The sequence below is a fragment of the Platichthys flesus genome, chromosome 3, assembly GCF_949316205.1.
Source record: "Platichthys flesus chromosome 3, fPlaFle2.1, whole genome shotgun sequence".
Lineage (NCBI taxonomy): Eukaryota > Metazoa > Chordata > Actinopteri > Pleuronectiformes > Pleuronectidae > Platichthys > Platichthys flesus.
In genome coordinates this window covers 10,522,871-10,549,674 of record NC_084947.1, presented here as the reverse complement: position 1 = coordinate 10,549,674, position 26,804 = coordinate 10,522,871, and the positions used below count along the sequence as shown (strand labels likewise).

General features: G+C 41.1%; 1 protein-coding gene across 1 annotated transcript in view; it reads right to left on the bottom strand.

Moving 5' to 3' along the window:
- The window catches only part of grid2 (glutamate receptor, ionotropic, delta 2), a 425,270-nt gene that overhangs the window by 52,558 nt on the left and 345,908 nt on the right, over positions 1–26,804 (bottom strand). The window contains exons 12-13 of the mRNA XM_062385076.1: positions 9,253–9,391; positions 2,445–2,640 (exon numbers count right to left, since the gene is read on the bottom strand). Of these exons, the coding sequence (XP_062241060.1) occupies positions 2,445–2,640; positions 9,253–9,391 (335 nt within the window). The remainder of the gene's footprint in view (positions 1–2,444; positions 2,641–9,252; positions 9,392–26,804) is intronic.

Here is a 26,804-nt window from a genome sequence, read left to right as displayed (position 1 = left end):
AAAACAGATGCTCTCTCCATCCTGTTCATGACCAGCCCTTCATCCAGCTCTCTCTGCTGTCTCTCCTGCCTGCTCACGCTCTGCTGCTACTGAAAATCTGTTTTCCTCATATGACGCCATGATCATTGAGCATCGAGTCTCATCAGTGAACAATCCACCCCCCTTTAGCATATAGCTCCTGGACATGTTTTACAGTAATTGCAACACATTTTAATGTATTATAGCCACAGGACGACTATTCTCTTACTCATACCCAATGTTCCTATTTCCCTTGGTGTTTCTGCTGACACATGTATTTATAAATTACTCAGCACTTTTACTTAATACTATAGTGCAAAGCTAACTTGTGAACATAAGCTTGATAAAGCAGGGGACTTGCCCTCCACCTGAAGTTGCAACAGCCCAGTCTAGCGGGCAATGTACTTTAAAGTTCCCAGACAGCATAGAGCGCCTCGGGCCTTGTTCTCGCTTTGAGCACACGCAATCAGCACATTGTGTCTGAAGGGTCGGCTCTGCTTCACAAAGGAGGCCCCAGTGGTTCCCTGGTTATCACTGTTGCTGTGATGCCACGCTCACCTTTAAGCTGCTATTTGTTCACAGCTGCAGGAAACACAGAGTGGTACTGATTTGACCCCACAACCTCCTTGTACCAAATCAATAGGAAACCTTGGTCTAGTTGGCCTGAGCGGCAAGTGCTGCAAAAATCAAGACCTGTTCTTTTAATGGTGTCTGTGCACCAACTACCAACAGTGGTCGGAGATCACCCCGCACTACTCTCTAATATGACAGTGTTGACACAAATAGTTTGAACCATACGTTGTCCTGATATCTTGGACACAGGTGCCGCCATATTGTGTTTATGACATTATTTGTAGCCAGAGTGTACGCTATGTGAATAAGCGTGGTGTGGAGGAGCGGCTTCGACCCCCGCCGATACATGCGTTTTTTTCCATGTCCGATCCATTAACATGGGGAAGGCAGGGTTTAAGATATTTTATGATGACAGCAAACCACCAGGGGGCAATCAAGAGGAGTTGGCTTCACTTTTAGCAAATTTAAAGGTGTTCATCTTCATACAAAATCTGTGGTTAGTAGTGTATAAGGAACATAACACGATAATTATGGATATTCTATATTGACTTCTTAATTATCAATCAGATACTATTAAAACGATATATACATGACAGCTCAGAGGATAGAGGACAGACTGACTTGTTCATGATTCTAGAATCACTATTAAATACATACAACTCTGCCAACAAGCAATGTATGTGAGTGTGCACTAATAATTGTGTGCTTACATGTGGTTATGTGCTGTATTCATCTCATCATTTTAAAAACACCACCCGCCACTTTAATCACTCCTCCCAAGACTTGCAACGCTTCCAACGCTGGCTCCAGCTCAAGTCTAATATATTCAAGGAGAGGGAGACACTGACTGGAGGAGAGCGGGCGATGCAAACAGAGAGCGGGGGGCTTGCAAATGAGATGCAGCAGTCAGGTATTTATAATGCTGGGTAATCACCAGGGGAATTAAGTATCTAACCATACGTATGTTACCTGTGTATCATTAACATCGCTTTGATAGCTTTATCCCCAGTCAACAGACGGCCCTGTAGACTGAGTTGCAGGTCCCCACAGGTCTGAGTGTGTACACGTTTACCTCCATGTATTAAATGCAGAAAGAACTAGAAATGTATTACTGGAATGGTTTGTATTTGATCATTTCTATTGAGTAAATAACTTAATATTTAGGCTGGGAGGGGAGGGGCACTGTAGTAGAAGTCTTTATTGTTTCTGAGCAATTTTTGTGTGGCTTTGCTCAAAGAACCAGAACTAACAGTAAACAAGGGAGGATTGAAATGTGCTTCTCACTGAAACAGGAATCACATATGGATGTTGGTCATATAAGTAAGTAAGTAAGTAAAATTTATTTATAGAGCACATTTAAATACAGCATAACTGACCAAAGTGCTGTACAATGACAATAAAAGGCAAATAATACAATATAACAATACAAATTAACCATAAGTACTAAAAACCAATGCTGTGTCCGTTGTCTGACCACTGAGAATATTTTTCATATGAACTCTGAGAAGACGACAAAAAATCACAATCCTGTTATTCAGTGTCACTGTCTTCAGTTTGTTTTGATCTGTACAGATTATATTCAGTCGTACATTTTATTGTCATGTCTTGTTTTATTTTCATATAATTGGCCCACCTGCATACATTGTGGCCCCTTTAGCAGCTGCTGTCCATTAGCAGCAATATGTTGTGGCTGGTTCTGACTTTTAGCATAACCATGACTGAAAATATGTCATTTCACAAAACAACCAAAATCTAGGTTTGTTCAAAATGACAACGTTAAATGTTGGTAAATAAAGACCTGACTCTACTGAGTGGAATCCTCTGATGCAAATGCAGAAAAATAAAAGACCTACCTTGCGGATGCCTTCTTTTGACTCCTCAACATTGTTGTCCCCTCCTCCGGTGCGGTTGATCATCCGCCACATCTGGGAGTACATGGGATCTCTCTCAAAGGGGTTCATAGATTTGGAGCGCACCTGGTCATAGACTGCAGAGTCCAGCACTGTGCCATAAGGAAGGTCTGTCTGCTTAGATAAATCCTGAAGAGACCTAGAAATAGACAAGTGAGTAGAGTTAGTAAATCAATTCAAACTCTGTTTTCAGCAGCAACACACTGCTACCACTTTGTGTCCCTTCTCTTTTCAAGGTGACATGACGTCGGCAATGGCATTTAAAGGGTAATAATGTGACATCACGGTAGGTCAGAGTGCAGGAAAACCATAAACTCTGAAGCTTAATGCGTCAGCAACACACAGTCCTGAGCCTTCTGCTCTTCATCGCTCTGAAAGCTCAATGGTACGTCCCAGCCAGCACAGGGCAGATCAGATTGCGATGTGGGCAGTGTAAGGCCCGGAGGGCGGAGGTTCCCCACCGCTGCTGCACACTGTTAATATATTGGATTTGTTAACTTGAAATGGTTGTTTACTTGACCTGGCAGAGAGCATTTGTCCACCACATCAGGGCACTTAAAATACTGATACTTGTTGGTCATGTAAAATAAAAGCAACTTTAGTGTAGCGGATCATGTTTGAATTTCCTTCCTTCGTTCCCTCTATCTTTCCATCATTCTGACCTTACTTCATTCCTGTACCACTTTATCCTTGAAGCATAATTCTTAATGTAAACATTTTATTATAAACCAGTTAGAACATTTCATTGAGAATATGTAACATCTTATCTATTAACTTCTAACTAATTTGTTATTGTAAAATATGAAATATCCCTAATCAAATCAATATCAAGTCAAATTGGAAATCAAATCACTTGGGGAATCGGGTGGTGAAACCTTGCCCTGACATCTAGTATTAAATCAAAAAAAAGGGGGCCATGACTAAAGAAGTGGAGACAATAAAAAGCTTAATCCGTCTGAAATGAGAAAAGTTTTCTGTCATTTAAATCTTTTTCTTTATTTCTCTTGTGTTCTAACTTTCACCCATAAATCGCCTTCTCTGGGGGAATTCAGGAGCGATTGTTAATTATAACACAACAGTGCCCAGGTTGCCTCTCAAAGAGTTTGGCCATTAAGAAATGTAATAAAGAACCATCACAGGAGCTAATTACTGTTTGTTTGTTGAATGGCTGCTACATGCTACCCTTGCTTTGAGAGACACATTTATGTATGAAAAAATAAGCCCTAAAACTCTGAACATGTCCTGTTAAATGAAGAACAAGTGTAGAGAATCCTACTTCATTAATTCAGCTGTGCTACATCCACAAACAGGTTTAATAACGGGCACAAATACAAATATCTAAGCACGGTTAGAATTATTACAAGGCTGCTCTCTAAGACGAAAACATGCACATACACACATACACACACACACGCAATAATAAATTCACTCCTTTTATTCCTCTCTCTCACGCTTTACTCTCTCCCTGGCTTTGAGGGGGAAAAAGGACGATTTTATTGAACTTTGCCACGAACATGAATCTTTTATTGCTGTCAATTAATCTGAGGCCTTGATACTCTCCTCTTCCTCCCAACCCATTCCCTGTGAACACTCTCTGACCAGGATTTCCCGCTGTGTGAATTGGTTTCACTCAGCAGTGACTCTTGTTATTTAATGGTTGCTGCAATGTGTAGGAGCCAGAGAGAGACACACAGAAAACAGACATAAGAGAAGATTTTTACAAAGACAAAAAAATGCAGATTAGAGAAAAGGGGTATCAGACATTTGCATACAGGTTAGAGTCAAGTATCCAGTGGGTACATCTGTTATTGAATACACGCACTTGTTAAAGGGTCATCAGCTCCTACTGGAGCAAATTTACATCAGACTCAGATATGAAGCCATGAATATCTATTCGATAAATCTTTGTTTGCAATTTCAAAGACAAGAACAGGGTAAATCAGCAATTAATTACTATTTACTTTTTCATTTAATATTGTGATTTTTTTTTGTACAATTTCCAAAATAATCATTCGTGGATCTTTATGAAAAAGAAGCAGGGATAGAACGGGCTCTGATATCTATGAGTGTGTAAAATATGATGAAGCCAAAGTAGACTGTCTGTAAGTGCCTTCTGGTTGGTAATGAAATGAGCAATGTGCCAAGTTGGGAAACGATGGCAGACAATATGTTAGGGTGCAGTTGTATGGTGATAATGCTTAGATGTGCTAACGTATATGACCACAAGGACCACAACTCTCGTAATCAAATCATTATTAGCAGGATTAAAAAAAAATGGATGTCATTGACTGGAACCCAAAGCAAAACTTGGTGGGCCAGGAAGCTTACGTTGAATTGGAATGAAATGGAAGGTTCACTGGTTGTCTAGAAAAGAGATTCAGCCAGATCCTAGCTCTTTCAGGGTTTAAGGCATGACAACAGACTCTTCACTTTGGGCTCTATTGGTCCCTTGTTCAGGCTGTCAGGAATAGGCCTATAGCAAACACACTTCTGACGAGCTATGTTAGAACAGGTACTGATGACGACAATGAACCTCTAAAAGACATTGAGGTTGTCAGGATGACACAAAACATTCAAACATGTTCCAAGAGAAGACGTGGTAATGGTTACAAAAGGGAAAAAACGGAAAACCAAACTTCTCTGGCACAATTGTTGTGGGCAACTTGCCACAACTCGCTTGAAGACAAAGTCAAATATGCTGCAAGAGAAGTTACTCAAAGAAAATTGGTAAAAAATAAAACAGGAAATGGAAGGAAGATAGTTGTGAACCTAAAAAGAGAAAGAGAAGAAGAGACAGTAAGAAAATCTAAAGTGTGAGTGAGTCCCCAGCTGACCTCTGTTTTTATTGGAAGGAGCCCTGATGGGTCTCTGGGGAGTGGTTACAATCTGTTTTTTGATTGATTGAACCTGGAGTTAAATTGTAAAGTAATATACTCTCTGTCCACCGTGACCCATTAAACGTTAAATTGAATATCAAAATAAGGTAACAGGATAATTTATGTGCATAGCATCCCGGTGTCCTTATCATGGGCTCCTTAACAGCTTGTGAATGAAGGCAGACCCGGCCCGACTGTCATTCCCCACAGAGGTTGAAACTACGCAGCCTCAAATTGAGATGCAGATCAGATTCAGCTTTCAATAGACAAACTAAAGCTCAAACTCTAAAGTTAAATGCTCTAAAGTTGAAAGAGGAAAAATTCAAAAGAATATTCTTCCTTTTATATAACTGAAGTTTTCGCAAAGACTTGCGCATTGTTCGAACTCTATAAGAACTGCCACTGCTGAAGTTGAAATGCACCGGCATTGGAATTTACTTACTGTATCTCTGAAAACAGGGAGGGACAGTATTTGTCTCCAAACACTATTAAATATCTGAGTTTTAATATTAAGACACCTACATTGGTTTTCTCCTGATCTATTAATGTTTGATTTATATCATGTCGATTTGCATACATGAATCATGTGTTTAATTGTCTTTTTGTGACGTCTCATGTGAATTTAATGCCTGTGTGTGTGTTTGAGTGTGTGTGCACAGCCACTTGTGTTTACGTCCTGTGTGCGTGCTGGCTCATTTCGCAACCAATTATATTCCCCCTAAGCAGCTCAATGAGCAGGTAAATGGAGTGAAACAGCAGCTGAATGTATCTCATGACAAGTAGTCAGTATATGTGTGTGTGTGTGTGTGTGTGTGTGTGTGTGTGAGAGAGAGAGAGAGAGAGAGAGAGAGCGATAGGGAGTGAGACAGGGTCACAGTAAGAGAGAAAGGCCTGAGAGAGATCATCACCATTACAGAATATTATTTTAAAATGTTTCATTATTCTGAGATTACCATTCATAATATATAGCACCTGATGACCCTAAGGTACACAACTGAAGATATGTCCCTAACATCCGCTGGTCGTCAGTAAGAACCATCAACTGGTGATTAGCATCCGAACTAGTGCTGGAGACCTTCAAACAAACAGGGGATATTCTCCATCTTGTCCAATGTTCTAAACTAAAAACATTTTTTTTATTCTAAGTTATTCTATTTCATTATTTTGCTTCTCTTCCTGTTTTCATTACCAATTTTGTCAACTCTGGCTGTGCTTCAAAAATAAACTTGGCTTGAGTATGTGTGCATCCGTTTATGTCGATTGTTGAAAGCTGTACGTAACAATATGCTTTTAAAGCAATCTTAGCAAATATTAAATGATTCAAATCTTTAGGAGAACTGTACTCAAGGTTAAACATACGTTTCTCAAATAATTGTTCTATTATGCTGGATTGACTTAGGTTGCTGAGTAACCTCAGGAGTTCGATGAGCTGCTAATTTTGCAGATGCTAGAGAACAAAGATGACCTTGGCTTTGTGCTCCTGGAGGGAAATGAATTTGCGTAAATGTGCTAATGCATCAACAGTTTTGAAGCAGCGCAGACATCCACCAATAACAACAAGCATCTATGTGCAGCTAAGCTATGTAGCAGGCAAACATGGTTAGCATAGGCTGATTATAAGTGCTGCGCAGGCTCCATTGATAATGACTTGATTTTTAATTATGTGCATTTTGGAAGAGATTGTAACCTGTCATTTCACAAAATATGCTAGTTTATGTATTATTTTGTATTAATATAACAAATGCTCCACTGCTGCAGTAAGTGAGACTTCACATTTAAATGTAGTGATATGGGAAATGTTTTTGCCCGAAGCAAATTACAAATGAGGAACCAGCCACAGTCCATCAAATCTGATTTTGCTTCGTTATCATTTTATGTTATTTTCGGTCACTAACAACTGCTACATTTTCTGAAAATAAATAAATGAATCCTTTTTGTTTACTAAGCAGAAGCAGGGGCAGGGCAGTGACAATCCTTTTCTCATGAACGGTGGATAGCGTCATGTGACCCACCGACATAAGACTACACACACACACACACACACAAACACGCATGTACACACAAGCATGAAAAAACACATCTGATTGGTTTTATTTGGGACATTTTAGAAAGGATAACATATTAAATCTTTTATATGAGATGGGACCAGGAAAATAATCTTTATATCCTCAAACACTGTCCGTCTTGCAATCTTCACATCATGTCCAGTCCATCCTCTTTTATTCTTCCTTTTCTTGACAGGTGCTGCCATTTTTCTTACCTTTTTAAATTCATTTCTCCTTCTGACTCATCACCCAATACTCTTCCTCTCTGTGTTTCCTTGCTCCTCTGCATTCTCTCGTTCTATTCTGTATCCTACCCTCTGCTTCTCTTCACCACTTTCCTTCTCAATCATTCCTCTGCATGTGCTCCCTCTCTTCATTTCCACTTCATAATGTTTATGGCGTTCATGTCTCTCACTTTGTTGCTCTTTTGCTCCGTCTCTTTGCCACTTTGCGCCGCCATTCCTCACTGTTTTCCTCTAGGATTCAGAGAGAAATTGAGGGGAAACATCCAAGCGTGAAATAGTCCAGAGAGGGTTCTGAACGCTCACTTGTTATTTCATTTCCAGGATGAAACAAGGGCATTAATACTTCAAAACCTTGTCTGTCCTGACGGCTCACTGAGACTTTCCCCTGCCCGACTCTTCCTTTCCTGCCGGTGCATTAACTTGCTTGTGCTTTTCCATACTTATATAATTCACTCCCTTAATCAGTGACACATACTGTAAATGCATTCACTTTTATTCAGTCTGCGTAAAATGTTAATAAAGTATAAATACATAAAAGTTCATGCTTCCATGAAGGTTGTGTTAAGCTGTTGAGGTTAGGTTATTTTGGGTGTGTTCGCTCTCTTCCCAACACCCAACTTTAGAGACCCAGGGCCGTGAGGGTGCCGCTGTGAAGGTGTAATTACCCCAGAAGAGTCAACACATTAAAATACCAAATTAAAATTAATGGAAATCCTTAATTAGCTAAATAGATGCTGAATGAGGCGGCAAACTGAGAGGCACTTGTGGTTGACAGGGGAAAAAATTTACAAACAGGACAAACAAAAGCAAATAAGAAATTGATTATTCATTAATTTTCTGACGGACAGAACAACTGCAAACAAAGAAGAGTGAATGGAATCAAAGGTAAAGCAGAAAAGAGCACGACAGAGACACAAAGTGACGGAAACACATTAGGAAAAAGCTAGTGATTAGATTTACAGAAATAAATGTTGTTTATTCCAAAGCTAAGCACAATTAACTGTGGCACTGCCGGGCATAGCGGATGCTCCGGCGCACTGATTAGTCCAATGAGAGATGAGCGTTTCCTGGTGCCACCAGGAGAGAAGCTGGCGAGCACATTATCACAGCCAGAGATAAACAGAGGGCACGGAGCTGAGGCAAATAAAGTGCATGTGTGTTTGTGTGTGTTACTTCACATGTGTGTGGAAGCACAGTAATTAGGGGGAAGGATTTTGCCTGTTACCTTGATTCATTCCCTGCATCCAATTGGAAAGGAACATGCAAAAAACTGCTTCCTCTCACTTCTGCTTTGCCCTGTTCTCTCCCTCTCTCTGCATGTAACACAGGACTCACAAGAATACATTGGCGGCTTTGACCAAAAGGCTGCTCATTCACTGCATTAATGCTCTGTTGTGTTGTGTTACTTTGCGCTGTGTCGAGTCTCGTTTTGTCACATCCGCTGTGCCGCTTGCATTGCATATGAAATGGTATATTGTATGTTAGCATGAAAACTGGCTATGTCTGTGTGAATGTGCAATAGTGTACCTGCAGTGAATACCATGGCACCACGAAAAACAGAGGACAAAATCTGATGGATACTCACTGTATTGAGTTCTCGATGCGTGTGATGGTGAGGAAAGCTGCAAGGTTGGCCGTGTACGAGGAGATTACGATCAGAGCAAACATCCACCAGAAGCCCATCATCATCCTCGTAGCCAGGGTGGTGTAGGGTACCTCTCCACCTTTAAAGAGAGAAAGAAAGAAAGAAAGAAAGAAAGAAAGAAAGAGAGATGTCAAGCATGTGAACAGAGAAGACGAAAAAACCTATGAAAAAGAAGCGATTCTCTGCTGCAAGGGGGGAGAAAGCTGATAAAACAGCAGAGCACATCCTGAAAGATTATTTTCTGGATTAACAGAGCTGGTCTGAGGCTTTGGCACCGATCTGATCTTCACATGGAGAATTGAGATTTAGATCTAGAGTTTGCTCCGAAATGCATCAGAAGGATCTTTGAGATATGATAATATTCATATATTGAGATAACAGTGGCCTGTGCAGCCTGTCGTCAGCTCCGGATACGTCTTACTGCACAGTCACTCTCAACAACACCATCTGGCACCGGTGTTTTGAACACAAGTCAAAAAAATGTAGCCTGCTGTTGCAATAAATTAAACGTGAAACGCGTCTTTTTAGCAAAAGATTGCACAAATGTTGTCAGGCCGTCCCATTAGGATTTAATGCCGCCTGGAGCACATTAGGATGAAAAGTGGCCACAAATATAAAAGCTCTTTATCCCCGTCTCGTGTTATAAACAGCTTTTATCGCCTTGTCCTCTGAAGTCTTGTTGTGCTACAGTAAAGAAGCGAACTGCCTTCTGCTTTCCATGAGCTTGGAAAGTGGCTGTCACTCTGACCCCGGCCTTCACAATAAATAGATAAATATTTCACACATTTATCCTGCTTTTCTTCTCAGATAGGGTGCCGTACCTCGTCATAATAAACACCGACAAGTTTGTGTTTACACATATTTGGGTAAATGCACACAAACACAAAGTGGGACGATTGATTCGCAGCGTGGAAGCTTTTCCTCGCTGCCTTTTATTGAAGCCTGCCAGAAATTAGCCCCATTCATCCTTGTAGCGGGGGGGGGGGTCACCGTTAAAGCGGCTCCCACCAACACCAACTCCTCCAGCCCAGACTCAATAATGTATGTGACACCCACATAATCTCAAGTTCCCTTTATCTCGCTCTCTTCCTCCACTGTAGTCTTGCTTTTGCCAACTTCCTTTCAGGCCCCGTTTTTTTCTGCATGGCTGAGAGCATTTGATTTAATTCAACTGTGTTATCTCTCTGGGTTTTACTGCATCTTTCTCAGAGGTTGTGCTTGTTGTTGACATCAGGTTTTACCACAACAGGTATATAATGTATATTCTATTCAGATATATAGCACAATTATACAAAGGATCCTTGAGCCGTATTTGCCAGTATATATTTCTCCTACAGGTCTTTTCTTTTTGTTGTCGGACTCTTTGTAGAATGACTCAGGTTATGTTTGGTTGGCAGTTTGACTGACTCTTTGCAGGGTTATGCAAAAACGACTTCACTGATTTCCATGAAGTTATGTGAAGGGGTGCAGCATAACCCAAGGAAGGACCCATTGCATTTTGGAGCAGAGCTAGCTAAGCAGACTGATCCAACATGGCAACATATGGTGTTACCTTCTCCAAGAGCCGGTCTAGTTTTCTGATTTGAAGATTGATTTGAAGATTGGTTTGACATTAACTGTGTTAATGGAATTAGTTATTTCATATCACCTGCCATTTATTTCATCAGGTCTCCTCTTTTTGAAGATTCATCAGATAACATAGATACAAACAAAATGCACAGTACAAAAGGGCAAAAGCTGAACTGTGACCTGTTCATTATGGACTGATGCTTTCTTTATGTGTATTTTTATTCAGATTCACTTTCTCAAGATGTATATTTCAATGGGCCATTCAGTCTTCTAGTGTGCTTTGTAAATCTAGAAATTAATTTAAAATATCTTTGCCTTTATCAACTAGGATTTCACTCAGTAGAGCGAAGCCCTCCGCTAAGGCCCACCGGTAACTTTAAATTCAATCAAACTGCTAAAAATTACACACACTCATAGATGTTACCTAAACATGTGTGGCTTTTTTCATCAAGATCCAGCAATAATTCTCTTAGATGTCAATGAAAATAGAAATCATAGATTATAGAAATCTCTGGATCCGCCCCCTGATCCAGATCCTCACCAAGATTGAATGGGTTTTCCAATGTTATCCTACTCACAAACAAACAAACTGGGAAGAAAACATAACGTTTTTGCTGAAAGTAAATAAAGTTTGCAGAACCTGAAAACCTAGAATACAGCCTCATCTATTTAAATATAACGCTTTTGCAAATATTTTCTCTAAGTTCATTCAGTTAATTATTCATGAGAAACTATTGCAGATTTGACTGTGGGAAGATGAATTAAATCTTTTCCAAGGATAACTGCAACCAGGAGGCACAGATGCATTTCTTCTCATAATGTGGGCTGTGAGAAATGTCCAAATGTAAGTGAAACCGTGACTTCATTATCATTGACTTCAATAGCTTCTAAAACATGACCTTTGTGAATCATTCCACCTGCAGAGGGTATTTGGGGTTTCATAGGAAACATCCAGGGACGAGCCATTACGTTACCAGAGAAAAGTCTATTGTTGAGTTTCAGAACAATTTTCATGTAGATTTCTCACTGCACAAGAGACTTTTATAAAATATTTAACACAGTTGGGAAAAATTACTCCACTTTGCATGTCCCCAAAAAATTGTAGGTGAGCAGACTTTTGTTGGTTGTTTTATAATTCTTACTCTCACATCAACTACAACAGACTTTTTGAAAAGGTCATTTTATGTACTGCTCTGAATATGTGTCTGTGAGAGAGCGCAACAAAAAGAGCGAGATCTTTTAGAATACGATCTAAAGGACGGCTTAATTGGAGCTTATAACTATCATACTACATTGTGTTGCTGTATGACACTGTGTAATATTTTGTTGACAATAAGAGGGAAGGATTCTTATGTGGTCCTTTTATGGCCAACTTAAGATTATCTAACATAAACAGTGTGTAAATAAACGGCAACTGTTTGTATATTTGTCTTTCTTTTGTCAGCTAAGGGACAATAAATATGGACACAGCAGTACAAACACACACACACACAAACACAAACACACACACACGCCCCTTATCTGTAAAAAACATCTATCAGCTCATCTCTAATGTGTCTCATTGGAAGCATCGTTCCTTTTGTGCGCTGCCTAAACCATTGTTCATCAAACCAGATGTTTTTATTAAGACTGAGGAGGAGAACAGGCAGATCAGCGTCAGTGAACATGTATGCACACATGTTATTTATTTTAAAGAAAACCTCCTCTTCCAATACTGTCAACAGCTCCATGAGGATAAATAACAGTGTGGAGAAAAAGATGAGGTCCTGTTGACACACAGCTTCAGCACGGTCTGAACTCACCAGGAGGTTTCAACTGACACTGAGTAACGATGCCTGTCGGGACGGTGGACTCTTCTGTTTACTTTTGTGTTTTGTTTTTATTTGATCTACGCCTGCATGTGTGTTTGTGCTTGCACTCATTCTGTCTGCTGCTCCTGTCTGTGTGTGTCCCTGTCCGGGGGCGTGGCCTCCGTTCTCCTGCAGCAAGTGTACTGAGCACCTGATCTGAATCCTCTGTCTGTCTGATTGTTTGTGTTTTGGTTGGTCTGTTTGTCTGCATAATTACCTGGATGGATCCCAGGATGGGAGGATGGGCCAAGGAGGAACCCAATTCAATTTTGGCATGATTCAGAACAAAGGGGTCCAGATCCAGTAATTTTTAGGACAGACACAATTATGGGACTAATATATTATGTCTCCATTTAGGTAGCACTCCAAATATCCTGCAGTTTAAAGTGTGGTTTCCTCAGGGGTTTCAAACGTGTAACTCGTTTGAAACCCCTGAGCTGAGGCCACGTAAGGCTGAGGCCACGTAATGTGAATTTAACGGGCCTGTTGGCCATTGGCAGAGGTATGCGCTCCATTGAGTGCCATTCTAGTTAGATCTGTCTTTATGTCCCCTGCCTGCCCTCTTTATATTAACCTGTTGTTTCTTGCGCTCCGGTTAATTAACTCCTCTCAGCACTCACCCACCGACTCCCCTCGTCAGCACTCTCTGCCCATGAGCGGTCCGGCCACTCTGCCTTGCTCTGTCCTGGAACACTCTGCACCTCAGTAGCAGATTCTCTGGATCAAAGACTCTTAAGTATTCCTTGCGTGTCAGCTCCCTCTGTTGTTGCTGTAGCACAGCTTGCAATATTTACTTCGTCAGCACATTTTGTTATTGTAAATACATTTTTATATCTACCATACTCATGTCTCTTCTGTGGTTGCACGTTGAGTCCAGTCATTCCCTAAAAGCCTTCCTTTAGAAGAATATATAGGCAGGGTTAGGGAAATTTGATTAGCTGCTAAGGGGTCAGTATAACTGTTTACGTACAGATAAAATACCCCTGTCTTGCCCATTGTAGTAACAACATAGTGAACATACTGTTACAACACTTGTTCAATGAAGCTAATCAGGATGAGTAACGCTATAAGCTAACACCTCTTTGGGGAAATCAGAATAAAAGAGCAACTTTAAGACACTTTTAACTTTCCTGTTTGTGCAATCCTCAAACATTCACAGTCAAAACATGTATGTCTCTTGGCTTGCACGTGTGAATTTGAATGGATTCTGGAGGAGGCACAGTAAGCATGAAACCACTTTTTGGGAAGCCATAGCAGCAGCTTCAAAAGACACCATATTGTGTCCCATCGATATACATCTCTGGGAATTTGTCTTTCCTGCCTCTCCCCACATTCTCTGCAGTGTTACCCAGCAGCTGAAAGCAGGCAGCATGTCTCTATTTTTTACACAGCTCAAAGGGGGGAAACTAAATCTCAGAAACGTCAGTAAATGGAGCCTACAGTGGTTGACGAATGATGGGAGGCCAATTACTCAAAATTACATGGACTACATTGCAGATACATTTCAGATTGTTAAGTATTTTTCTTGCCTAATTATCCCCAAACTTCTAGGTCACCGTTCTTTTCACAATTGTTAGCAAAGCTTAATTGCCACTACACTTCCTGCCAACCTTGTGATTGAATGAGTCACTGAGTTACAGGATGTCTACATAAGTGATTGATTCATTAGACAGCTGGTTGTCTGCCTGGCAGTCTGCCTGCTCTCTTGGCTGTGGGACTGCTACGGTATGAGCTGGCCGACAGACTCCTTTTCCTATTTCCTGATTCGTGTCAGTGTCATTTGTGCTGGTTTTTTCTCATCTTCCTCCAATTTCACATGGTAATGATTTATTATCTAAATAGAGTGATATTTTGGGGGAGAATTTTGAAGGAAATTGTATTATTTCAAAACGTCCTTATTTAGTGATCAATCTGTAGTTGTCTCTTTTAATAGCAGTCATTTGTTATGATATTTTAAATGTTTTCATTCATCCTGAAAGGGCAATTACAAAGCCTTTATTGAAATTTTACTAATTTTACTAAAATGAATCCAGTTACAAAAATGTGAGAGAAACCCTGCACCACTGCACTGGTGAAGATGCCCACACACTACAATCTCTGACATTATTCAAATTTTCTATCTCCCTTTATTCAGTATTAAGTAATGCACAAATACTGGTTGTATCACTGTTTCATTGCCACTGTATGTGTTGCAAAGAAATTGGGAGTGAGTACAAAAGGTAATAAGCAAGACATTTACCAGATGACAACTGGAATTCAAAGATCAGGAAGTTTATAACTGTTCTGAATGCATATTGGGAATGTAATGCTTTGACATGCTATCTTTTAAACACCAAAATGGGTCAATTGCTGGAAGAGGTGATTGGACAAATAGATGATGAGAACAAATTGCCTCCATACTTTCAATGCTGCCAATGTACACAAGCACCATCAGTCAACCGTTTGTTGTGCTGAAGTGTGGCGAGAGGTGCTGGAGGCGTCCACTTGGGCGGACCTGTGCTCTGTGATTTCATCCCACAATAATGTCAGCAGCAGCATGTTTGAATAATCAGTCCCATGCTCCACTTTCCTTTCACACTATACTTCAGACAATGAGGAGGGTAAACAGTGTCAGTCCAAGGCTCTGGTAAATCCACTTCTATCAAGCGTACCATCACTTTTTAAAATCTACATTCCCACTGATATCTACTGTGAGGCATCTCTTCAGCGTCAGACTCCAATTTTCTTGGATGAAAGTACAGAGCCATTCTTTATGGCTTTGTAAACGAGGAAAGGAGATGATGTCAGCTCCCAGTTGTGATCACTGCAATCTTTCCACAAGATGATGCAACGGTTTTCTCACAAAAATCCGGAAAATTTAATTATTTCACAGCTCTGGAAGTATCGAGCTTAAGGATGGGGGGGGGGGGGGGGGGGGGGGGGGTATATATGTCCACAACTGACAGATATATAGTACAATTCACACCCCAGGTTGGTCCAGACGAGGTCCGGGTAAATACTGGAAAAGCTCTTAAAGACACACACACACACACACACACACACACACACACACACACACACACACACACACACACACACACACACACACACACACACACACACACACACACACACACACACACACACACACACACACACACACACACACACACACACACACACACACACACACAGATATATTAGCTTTAGTGAATTCAACTGGGACACTCAAAAAACCGGCTGGAAAATTGGTTGATAAAAGAGCTGTTGTTTCATGGAAATTTCGGTGCACAAAATTATTCCAGCAGTCAATTCATCTCCATCAAACACATCCACTGTGTCTCTCTGCCCTGCCTCCCTCTCTCACTTCTTGTCCTTTCTACAGATCTCACTCCTCCACTCATCTGCTGTTCCACTCTTTCTCTCCCCCCTCCACCCTTGTTGACATGGTGCAGTTAAAGGTAGCTCCAGATGAGAGCGCCTTTGAAGCCAGTCGAGCAGTGGGCACATCCAGGAGGGTTTTATTTATATGTGACTTTCTTGTGAAGCTTCAAATCTCACCACTGAGCAAGCACCTTCACCGCCTCCAGTTATAACCTTCTATCACCTGATGACTTGCATGAGTCGTTACTTAATTTAGTTTTTTTATCATCTATTTCTCCTCCAGCACCACAAACACACTCGACTGACGGTGTCCCAGTGATTATTAAAAAAACTTGGGAACACATTACGGTGTTGGGCCCAGGGCTTAAGAGGGAAAAAAGTGAGAGAATAGAGAAAGGAAGGAGGAGGGTGACAGAGTGCAGACATCCCTCTGCCAGCGCCCTTCCTGCTCTTCAATCTCTCCATTGTGCATGTGCCACTTCTAATGCTCCTGGTTATCAGCCAAAGCGAAGAGGGACTTTCGCATGTGGTTAGCAATTTTTTTTTTTTTCTCAAGCCATCAAGTGCCAGCACTATGGGGATCTATTGGGCCAGTAATATTGTGGATTTGAGTAAGATGCGTCAAGTTTACATTCCTGAGCTGCGTCTAATGGTATCTCCCTGCCCAGCATGCACTCTGATTTACTGAAAGACCCCGTCATCAAAACATGATGGAAGAGTGGAGTGGTGAGGTTGTGTGATTGTGTTTGTGGTACTTTTTAGGGTTTCTGGGGGATGGTTAGGATGATGAAGTCAAAGGAGGTTGAGAGAAGACAGGAAAAGCAATGGTAATGATGAGGCTCATTAAAGCATGAACACACACTCATGCACCACATACACTCACACACCAAAGGACTAGGATCAGCGGAAAATGTTGCTTAATTCGCTAACTTTTGGGTTCGGTTACAGTGTATTTATATATGTATTATTTAACATGAAATGTAATGTTTTTCATTAAATTCTAACAACTCTACCTAGGTGAGAAAGTTGTCCTTGAAAGAATGCAATGTCTAAATAAGTGCATTTCCAGTATTTCACGACAGCAAGAGGACTTTTAATGACGGGAGTTTAATGTGATTGTTGTATTTAATCGCCTGTCAACTTGTGATTGTGACAGGAGATGTCTTGATTGCACTTCACATGACAAACTACTAATCATTCCCTGGGTAACCTGATGTACGTAAGCGTTTCACAGGAAATGTTATTTGTTTCTTTACTAGTTATTAATATCTGAGTCGGCAGCCCTTTCATTTCTTGTGTGTGCACATATGGCTGCTATCATGTAAATACGTCTATATCCTTTCCATATTTATTTCTGACTGTTATTTGACAGAGTGGAGATGCAATATACAGAGTGTATTGCAGCAGCCGATATAGTGCAGCTGGAAGCTAAGTCTCATGTGTGGTCCCTGAGCAGCGTGGTGCTAGACACAGCTCTCGGAGATGAGCGCTGTAATTTCTCTGCGTTGCACACAAAGCTCACATAAAGAGAATAAATCCATACGATTTACTGTATAATTCATTTGCCACTAACACAAAGTGCAACATGTGCTGGAGGAGTGTTTGTATTATGGTAATTGCTCCAATAAAGTTATACATATTCATGAACAATATTTTAATATTTCATATTGCCAATGATTCACTTTTGATGTTGACAAATTGTTCTGGACCCTGTTGGCGCTGGCATTTGCTCTACATATAGACACCTGTGTACTGGATAGTAACACAGTAACTCAACAACATACGAGTGAACACACATGTACACTTGTTCCTGCATACACAAGGGGTTAGGGTACACATGTACACAGACAGACAAGAGCGCACCCCCCCCCGCCCCACACACACACAGACATATTTCAGAGGGATAGCAAATACAATCCTTTGTGAGTTTTTATCATTCTTAAAATGTTATTTTTTAAATATGTAAGAGGTGGAAAGCAACAGCTGGGTTGGTTCACGTCCACCTTTACTGAACTCTAAAAATGTAAAAATACAAAGGGATATATTTATAAAGAAAAGTAAATATCCTGGTGTTGTTCAATTTACTCAAAGTTATTATCAGCAAAGTACTAAAATACTAAAAAACTAAGTGAAATTAATTCCAAACTACACAAACTAATTTAGGCAACAAAACAGTTCAACTCAGACACAGACTAATTACACTATACAGTATGAGGGGAAAAAAAAGATAAGAGTAATTGCAAAGTTCGAAAAGTTACAATTTTACTCCGCTGGGGATTTTTGACCAAAATAAAATTGAATGCTATTAATTCACTGCAGAAGTTGGAAATATGCCAGTAATCTGTCCAAGTTGGTACCGTATGCAATTCAAGTTGTTCAATCTTAATGGAACATGATGAAAACTTTCTTTTAATCAAACTGAAACTGGACCTTTTTTCCAGCAGTGTTTGTGAGAAAAGTCACCTATTCGAAAACCAGCTTGAGGGATTAAAAGCGAAACACAGAAAAACGTAGTTTGACAAATACCTCATTTGTAAAGCAGTAAGATGCTTTGTTAAATCATTAGAGAGGAAAACAAAGTGCAGACGTAAAATCTGAGAAATGTCTATCTTTACTTTCTTTTGAGATACAAGTCACATCACAAACCAGACACCAGGGAACTGATTTTTAGTTTTTTGATTTGAGCATGTCCTTAACTCATTGAGGACATGGACTTCAGCTGAAAACCCACAAGAGTTTAATGCGTGTTAAAATAATAAGAGCTTCAATTTGACCTCAACGTGGAGGAAAAATAAGATATTGAAATCGCACAGGGAGCTTGTGGAAGTCGACTCATTTTCAAAAAGGGAGCAATTTAAAAGATTGAAATGCAAATTCTTACTCCACTTGGGCGTGTGCGCCTCATGTAGATATCGGCTTTGTCTGCGTGCGAGCGAGGGTGAGAAATTGAGGAGGACTCCCTTTGATTACACCTACTCTATGTGTGTGTGTGTGTGTGTGTGTGTGTGTGTGTGTGTGTGTGTGTGTGTGTGCGTGCGCATGTGTGTGTGTGTGTGTGCAGGGAGAACAGATAACATGTTACATTATTTCATTTCAGCCTGGTTGTCTTTATAGAAAACAGTCCGTGTTTTACATCAAGACAAAAAAGGAGAGCGGCGAGGGTATTTGATGGCCTTTTGCTGAGATTTGAAATTAATTGGAAAAGGCAACTTCGCAAATCGATTTTTTCTGCAGTTTTCTTTGGGTCTCCCTCGTTTACTCTCTCTCTCCCTTCTTCTCTATATGCTTGTAATGATGTTATGTATGAGAAATAACTTCATCAGGGAAGGCTTTAATGTGCAGACAGAAGCTTGGTGTACCCAGACGTAATCATTCTCCCGCTGCAACAGCAACACAAACTTTACACACAGTGTTTGGAGCAGCAGGATATGTGACTGGCTTAATTCAGACTCCACCGTCTGTCATCACAAAGTAAGTGAAAGAAAACCTTGAAGTCTGCTGCATCAATTACAGTCCTGCTTTCTGACCTGGAATTGACTCTCGGACTTCTGACCTGGACTCTGACCCAACACATCAGAGATGAACTGGTTCTGGTGCTAAAGAAAAAACAGGCTCCTGTCAGTCTTGTATTATAGGACGGCATGAGAGCATCACTATTTGATTTGCTGTGGATTGTTCATGTTTGCTTTGACTGTTCGGGTCAAAGCATCCGTGTAACCGATGAGCTGTGACGAACCAAGCCCGACCGATCTTCACATTTTGATTCTTGTGTTCTGGAGATGCAGCGACTTCCACTGGGGCACAAACTACCTACAGTACAAAGCATTTTGTGCACCTCTTCTCAAGTTTGTGACACAAAAACTAAACATGTCCGTTGGCAAAAATGTTCCTGAAATTAACCAGACTCTCACATACACTCACTTCAGAGACACTCGAGCCAAGTGGCTGCATCATTGCCTGTAAATGTTAATTAGAACCGACTGCTTTTTGGCCTTGGAGCACTTTTTTATTATTCCCTGGAAAGAATGGAGGTAGAGTCATGAGGGTCCAGGTTGCACTGGGGCAAGTGTGGCAATAAACTCCAGGTCTTTTTCTTGGTGGGTGCATGTCGCATCTGTATGACTTGTCCTCCTGAAATAGCTGAGGTGGGAGTGCAGGGGCTTTTTTCCTGCACTCCCAGTGTTTGAGTACGAGTGTGTCTGTGTGAAAGAGTGTGCATGTGTGTGCACCATATGCAGAAATTGCTTGACATTGGACTTATTACAGAAACGCATATTTCTCCTCCTCATCTTCCCTCCGTTCTTCGAGCCTCATCAGCACTTCTGCCTCCGTTTCACAGTTGAAAGGAGCAGAAAAATGATGGCGTCAGCAGAAATTTCTTTGAGCTTATTTACAGACTGTGTTTCCCCCGCCCGCCTCCTATACATGGATCAATACAATCTGTGTAAAAGAGAAGGGTAACAACAGCCGACGGGGAGTCAGGGTCGTGGGCGTGTGCACACGTGTGAAATCACTGGTGCTCAAGGGTCTGTGCCCCTTTTTATGTTCATGTTGGTATAACAATATTTCTGAAGGTAAGTAATAAGACCTTTTTCTGTAAAGAATAAGATAAATTTCACACACATTCACACACCAGTATACAGTTAATCCATAACATCTGTAGCTTGTTTAAAACGTGGTGATGAACGAAAGCTATTGATTCAAAATCTTATCCAGATAATCTTCATGGGAGAATAGGAGATTAGTAACGACATTGTGTGAGGCATGTGCACATGAATCTACTCCCCGCACTCAGACAGACGATGAAACTCAAAACACATTCCGAACGGAGGCGAGAAAGAACACACTATTGTTGGTGTCTGAAAAACGACAAAAACTACGAATCCCTCCGATTAGAATGAGAAGAACTCACAGAGGCTGCACTGAACATCAGAGAAAAACACAAAGCTGGTCTGATTAAATCCAGGGCTCTCTAAAAAAACACACACACACACACACACACACACACACACACACACACACACACACACACACACACACACGCACACGCACACGCACACGCACACACACACGCACACACGAATTCAGCGAACAGCTCCAGTACTGTGGTCCCGTTATAGGTGACTGCATGCAGACTGTATATCAAACCAAAAAAGACCACGCTGACCTCCTAGTGCAACTTCTGACAGATGGCTCTCTCAGCAATTTTCCCTTGACTTGGGGCAGCGTGTGTGTGTCTGTGTGCGTGTTGTGTGTTTTTGTCGTCTGCCCACGTTCTTAAGTCTGTGGCCATGCCTGCGTTTTTAAGCCCTTTGCCTTCATAGCTGTGATTGTGTTTTAGTCGCTCATAATCAATTCGAACAATGTCATTCTTAATAGTTCACAGCTTTCCACCCCCACACACCTCCCGCCCTCAACTCCTCTCCACCATCTTTGTTTTTCTATTCCTCCCCCTTTTCTCAAGGGCAACACGTCCACACTCACTTCACACGGTTGCAACTTCTGAGTTTCCTCCTCAATTGAGTCACATAGAGTTTGCCTGGTTTGCTTCAAAATAATTTGAGCTGATTCTGAACTTTAGCACTGATTAAAGGTAGGTTTTGTTTATTTCTTGGTAAAGACATGCTTTAGCTGTCACAATGCATATGATAACTACAATAGTACAGCGAGACAAAACTGACAGTTTTTTCCTTTCACTTTATATTTCTAGACTTGTGACTTTATACTTTATACATGCTTTATATTTGTTTATAATTTATAATTAAAGAAGAAGAAGAGAGTGATATATGGAAAATGCCTGATCAATTAGTAAAATGGTTTGGGTAGACAAAGCTATGAGATGCTAGTAAGCACACACACACACGCCCACACGTACACACACAGTATATAGAGCCCATAAATGCAATGGAGGACGTCTGAGACTTAGTACATAGAGAGTAATGTCCGTCTCAGGGGTATTGGGGTGGATGGATGTGCTGATAAGACAGAGCTTTCACAGAGGAGAACACTGTGAAAAAAAAAACAATAAGAAACTTTTTTCATTTATCCATGACTCGATTATTTATCCCTGTCATCGTGACGATTTATGTCTGACATGAGCCCGCTCTCCTTCAAGATGTATTGCGGTTACCCTGATGACAAACGTCCAGCCTGGAGGTGGTTTGCTCCTATGGGTTTAATCTGTGCGTGTAGGGAAGAGTTGCTGTAATGTGTTGGAGGATTTATGTGTGTGTGCTGTGTGTTCCATGTAACATGTAGAGAAGTCAAGATTCTATCAGTCTGAGACTTTACTGGCATATATTATGGGATGAAACCATAATTGGATCTAATATAACATTTGCTATATGTACGTATTATATGTTCAATATATACATACAACCACACATATCGCATCAGTGCATCAACTTGTGCTTAACTCTTTTGAGCTATGCCACTTTTCTTGCTGCATCTCCAAAACAGAACTTTAAAACAGCTCTTTATCTGACTTCTATATATTTATCTACAGTCATCAAACCAGCCCTAATGAAAAAACCTGAACTATTCCTGCTTTCTTCCCAACCGGCTCTATTATTATATAGGCCTGCCTCAGCAGACCCTATAATGACTGACTGAGCTCTAACAAGGTGTCTAACAAGGTGTGCAGTGCTCAGCTCTCCCACTGCTTTATCTCTTTCAATCTTCCATTTCTCCTGTCTTCTTCCATCCGACTGAAGTCTTCTGGAGCTTCGCTGAAGGGGTTGTAGGAGCGGGAGTTGCAAATATCCGGGTTCACTGAGGGTTAGGGAGGGAAATTGGGATGTCATCTTGTTTCCACAACTTTTTCTGATGAGCAATAGGAACCAGTCGATGTTCGTCTGTATTGTCTTGTGTCAACTGATTATGAGTTGGGAAACTTATGATTTTTGTATAAATTGTGAGAGATATCTTCTCGTTCAGACACAACTTTCTTTATTTACCCATAAGCCATTGTGCATTCATTCTGAGTAAAATAAAATGCTGGTCTGGGCACAAAAGCAATCCAGACGCAATTAAATTATTTATTCCAGTTGGATTCTGCTCAAAGCCCGACCTTTACAAAACATTCAGTTCACCTGGTGTGTTTATCTCAGGACGTTCAAAGTCATTTTAGTCCCTGTGAGCTGCAGCTACACTGGCTGAATAATCTGGGCAGAACAGAACCAGCCAATTTCACTGTGCCTCAGAGCTGCTCTGACACATTCTATAGGAGGGTACAAATCTTTAGTCAACATCACTACAATCTGCACAGTAAAACACAGAGGGGGATGACTCTTACATGTATTCTAATTTAAAGATCATTTCACTCTGCAAATGTTGGTTGTCTTTGCGATCGTAGAAGGAACAAGACATTTACTTTATGAGAACAGCAGGGGAGACATTTTTCAGGCAGCGTTACCAGCATGATTAAACATTTAAGACAGAGAGAAGAAAGAAGTGACGGAGACAGTGAAAAGCCTCAAAGAGTCACGAGCACACAGATACATCTGCAGCTCCTCTCTCCACTAGATAAGAAGGTAATTACAGTTGAAGGCCAAATCTGTTGCCCAGTGATGACGCAATTCCATTTAACAATTTCTGTAGCTCTTCACACATGGACTGAAACTAGTGAATATATTTTTGTTGATCATTTCAAAAAAATACATTTTGTCGGTTGTGTAGAATTGTAACAGTATGTGACTGACAGGTACACATTTTCTGATCATACGTTTTCAGTTTTGTATATTGCATTTTTCAATTATTGCACCTGGACCAGAGGGAGACAGTAATCAGATATTTTAATTAAACATGCTATAATAAACCACCATCTTCACCACCATTGCCTTTGGATATCTATGCCCAATGGGACTCATGTCCACAGATAAGATCATGTACCAGTTTAGTCATTTTAAGCCATTATATTATTACATATTATTTCTTTGACTACTTGCATGTAAAAGGAGTTGCTTGACTGAGGATACAGGGACCTGTCACCTGACTCCGCTGCTCTCCTCAGCTCGACTGAGATTCATCTTCTTGCAGTTTCTTTTTGTTTTATTATTTTCTGGCCAACAACTTTGCTAGCATTTCTGTAGGCTGCAAAACAGGTTTAAAAGCCTTTATACAAGCTACCTGCTCAGAACAGAACAAATTAAAAAGGTTAGCTCATGGAGAAGTTTGCAGCTAAAGCTAAAGTTCTCTTGGGAGTTGCTGGAGAATAAATTCTTCTTGGTCTTTTTTGCTGGTTGTGTGCATAAGCAGCAGTTATACAACACGTTCACAATATCAAGTTGACAAACTTGATATTGGAAGGCAGAAAGGTTTGAATGGGATGTGGCTGACCTGGTAACAATTGCAACGCATCACATGTGAGGAGTACGGAAATTGGGAACGGAGGGAGACCAAGTGAGATCTCGGTGGAATGGAGAGAAAACGGAGGGGAAGGCAAGGAAGCAACTGTGACAGAAATAAGAGAGCACTGAGTGGAAGAAAGAGCAGGAGAAAGACGTGCGTTTAATGGAACTGCTGAGAGACTGTCTTTTTTTACAGTGGCACATCTCTGTAGCCGAGAAGAGACTGCGACAAGGATGGAGCGAAGAGGAGAGGGAGGATAGATGTGCAGAAAGTGGGGGACAGTCAGGCGGCATGGGTGTCCAGAGGTTGCGTCCACGTCACAGTGGCACAACAGAGTCGTTAGGGAGGGATAATGGATTAGAGGGAGTCATAAAGGGAAGAAGAGAGGGAGTAAAATAGAGGACGAGAGGAGGAAAATTTTGATAGTGTTAGCTTCCCAGCAGTACAGCACAGCGGGATTAGAGATAATGATAGAGGGAGAGACACTTCGAGGGAGCGCGAGAGGGAATGGGGAGTGCTGAATGTGAACACAACTCACAGTGAGAAAACTCAGCGGAGAAGAGAGAAGTGGAGAATGGAGACCACTGAGAGATGGAGGGATGAAACACAAAAGGAGGCAGGAAGGAAACCGTTTTTTTGTTCGGCTCTCTAACAAGGTTGTGAAAGGACACACACTCATCTCCTTTATTTCTCTCTCTCACACAGACCCAGAAGGATAGATGCACATCAGGGGGCAGTGGGGAATCGGAGATGCAAAGTGTGTGAGAAGAATAAAAAAGCCGGGGAACGAGAAATGTTTGGAGCAGCAGATGAAAAGATTAAAGTGCGGATTATGGCCTATGGCCCTGACTTTTTTTCATACAATAAAGAAAGTGCAATTGAGAGTGTGCTTATGAGTGTGGCTGTGTCTTTATTCCCAACAAAGTTACAACTAATTGAGACACAGTGGCACTCACAGCTCCAGTGAAGCTGCTCAGATAATAAACACATATGTGCGCATGAGCCCGCAAAAAACAGTCTGCTTCTCCGTGGTGTGTCTCTCCCCCCCTACTGGTCAGGATATTAATTAGGGAGGAAGAAGATGAGGAGGGGGAAAAAAAAAGACAAAGAGAGCAACAGGGAAAGGTTTATTAAAGGCAAATATTCAGTGTGACTCCGGAGTTTTGCTTTTGAATGTTCTCCTTTAGCTCAAACACCACCGGGAAAAAACTTAAGGAGTCACGGCAGCGAGGAAGCGGGAAAATAGGAGACGACAGGAGGGTATCGAAACAGGAAATGGGACGGAAGAAGAGGGTAATGCTTCTGCTCTTTAAACGTGTCTCCCTTGGTTTAAACATTCTTCCTTTTCAACAAATCTGACTTGCATAACAGAGTCGCCGTCCCTTCAGCACAGGCTAACCGTCAGCCAACATATACTTCCTTTAACTGCGAGCTTCCATCGCTTGTTCGCACCTTTCACAGTAGAGTCAACCCTCCCTTTGACAGCTTTGTCCAATTCTGCTTTCTTCCCTTTAAGAGCGTGTTGCTTCACGCCCAAAAGTAAGTACATAAAAACAACACTAAACACAAGAATAGCACGATTTGTGACGTGATGTACCGCACATGCTCTCCCGCTGTGAAACTCAGAAGACAAAAAGGAGGATTCTAAACAATAGGGGGCGGCTGTGGATAAGGTAGGTAGATCCCAGTCTTCCCATCTGCATGCTGAAGTGTCCTTGGGCAAGATACAAAACCGGAAATTGCCCCTCAAAGAAAAACAAGTGCTGGGAATTAGTGAATGACAAAAAAACTGTACTTCAAAGCACTTTGAGTGACTATTAAGAGTAGAAAAGCGCTTTTAAAATACAGACCATGCACCATTTAACATCCAGAACAGATGATAGATCGTCTCTATCATCTGTTCTGTCTCCCATTGGCTGGTATTCAACGCACAGCAGGAAAAATAACAAAATTTTCTCTAGCCCGCTCAAAAACTTCTACACTGACGTGATTTAACAGTTCTGTCCCTCATGTGATTTATTGCTCTTTTAAGTCGTCTTTGTCACGGTGGCTGATGTCTGAGCGACACAGAGGTGGCGACAGAGCACAAGCTTTCCATGTTAAAATGGAAGTGCTAAAATATGTTTTGCTTTTATAATGTTTGGGCTTTCTGGTGTTTTATTCCCTCTCTCTCCCTTCCTTTGATTCAGCGTCTTCATTAAAGACTTTGAGGTTTGCTTTTAATGACACTGAGCACAGCTTAACTGCATCGTTACAGCACTTACTTTGCATGTTCAATAGGTTTTTTCAGATGACTCAAACTAGAAAAAACAAAGGGTCCACTTTAATTTGCCTAATTTGATGTTTGGTGATGAGAAACAC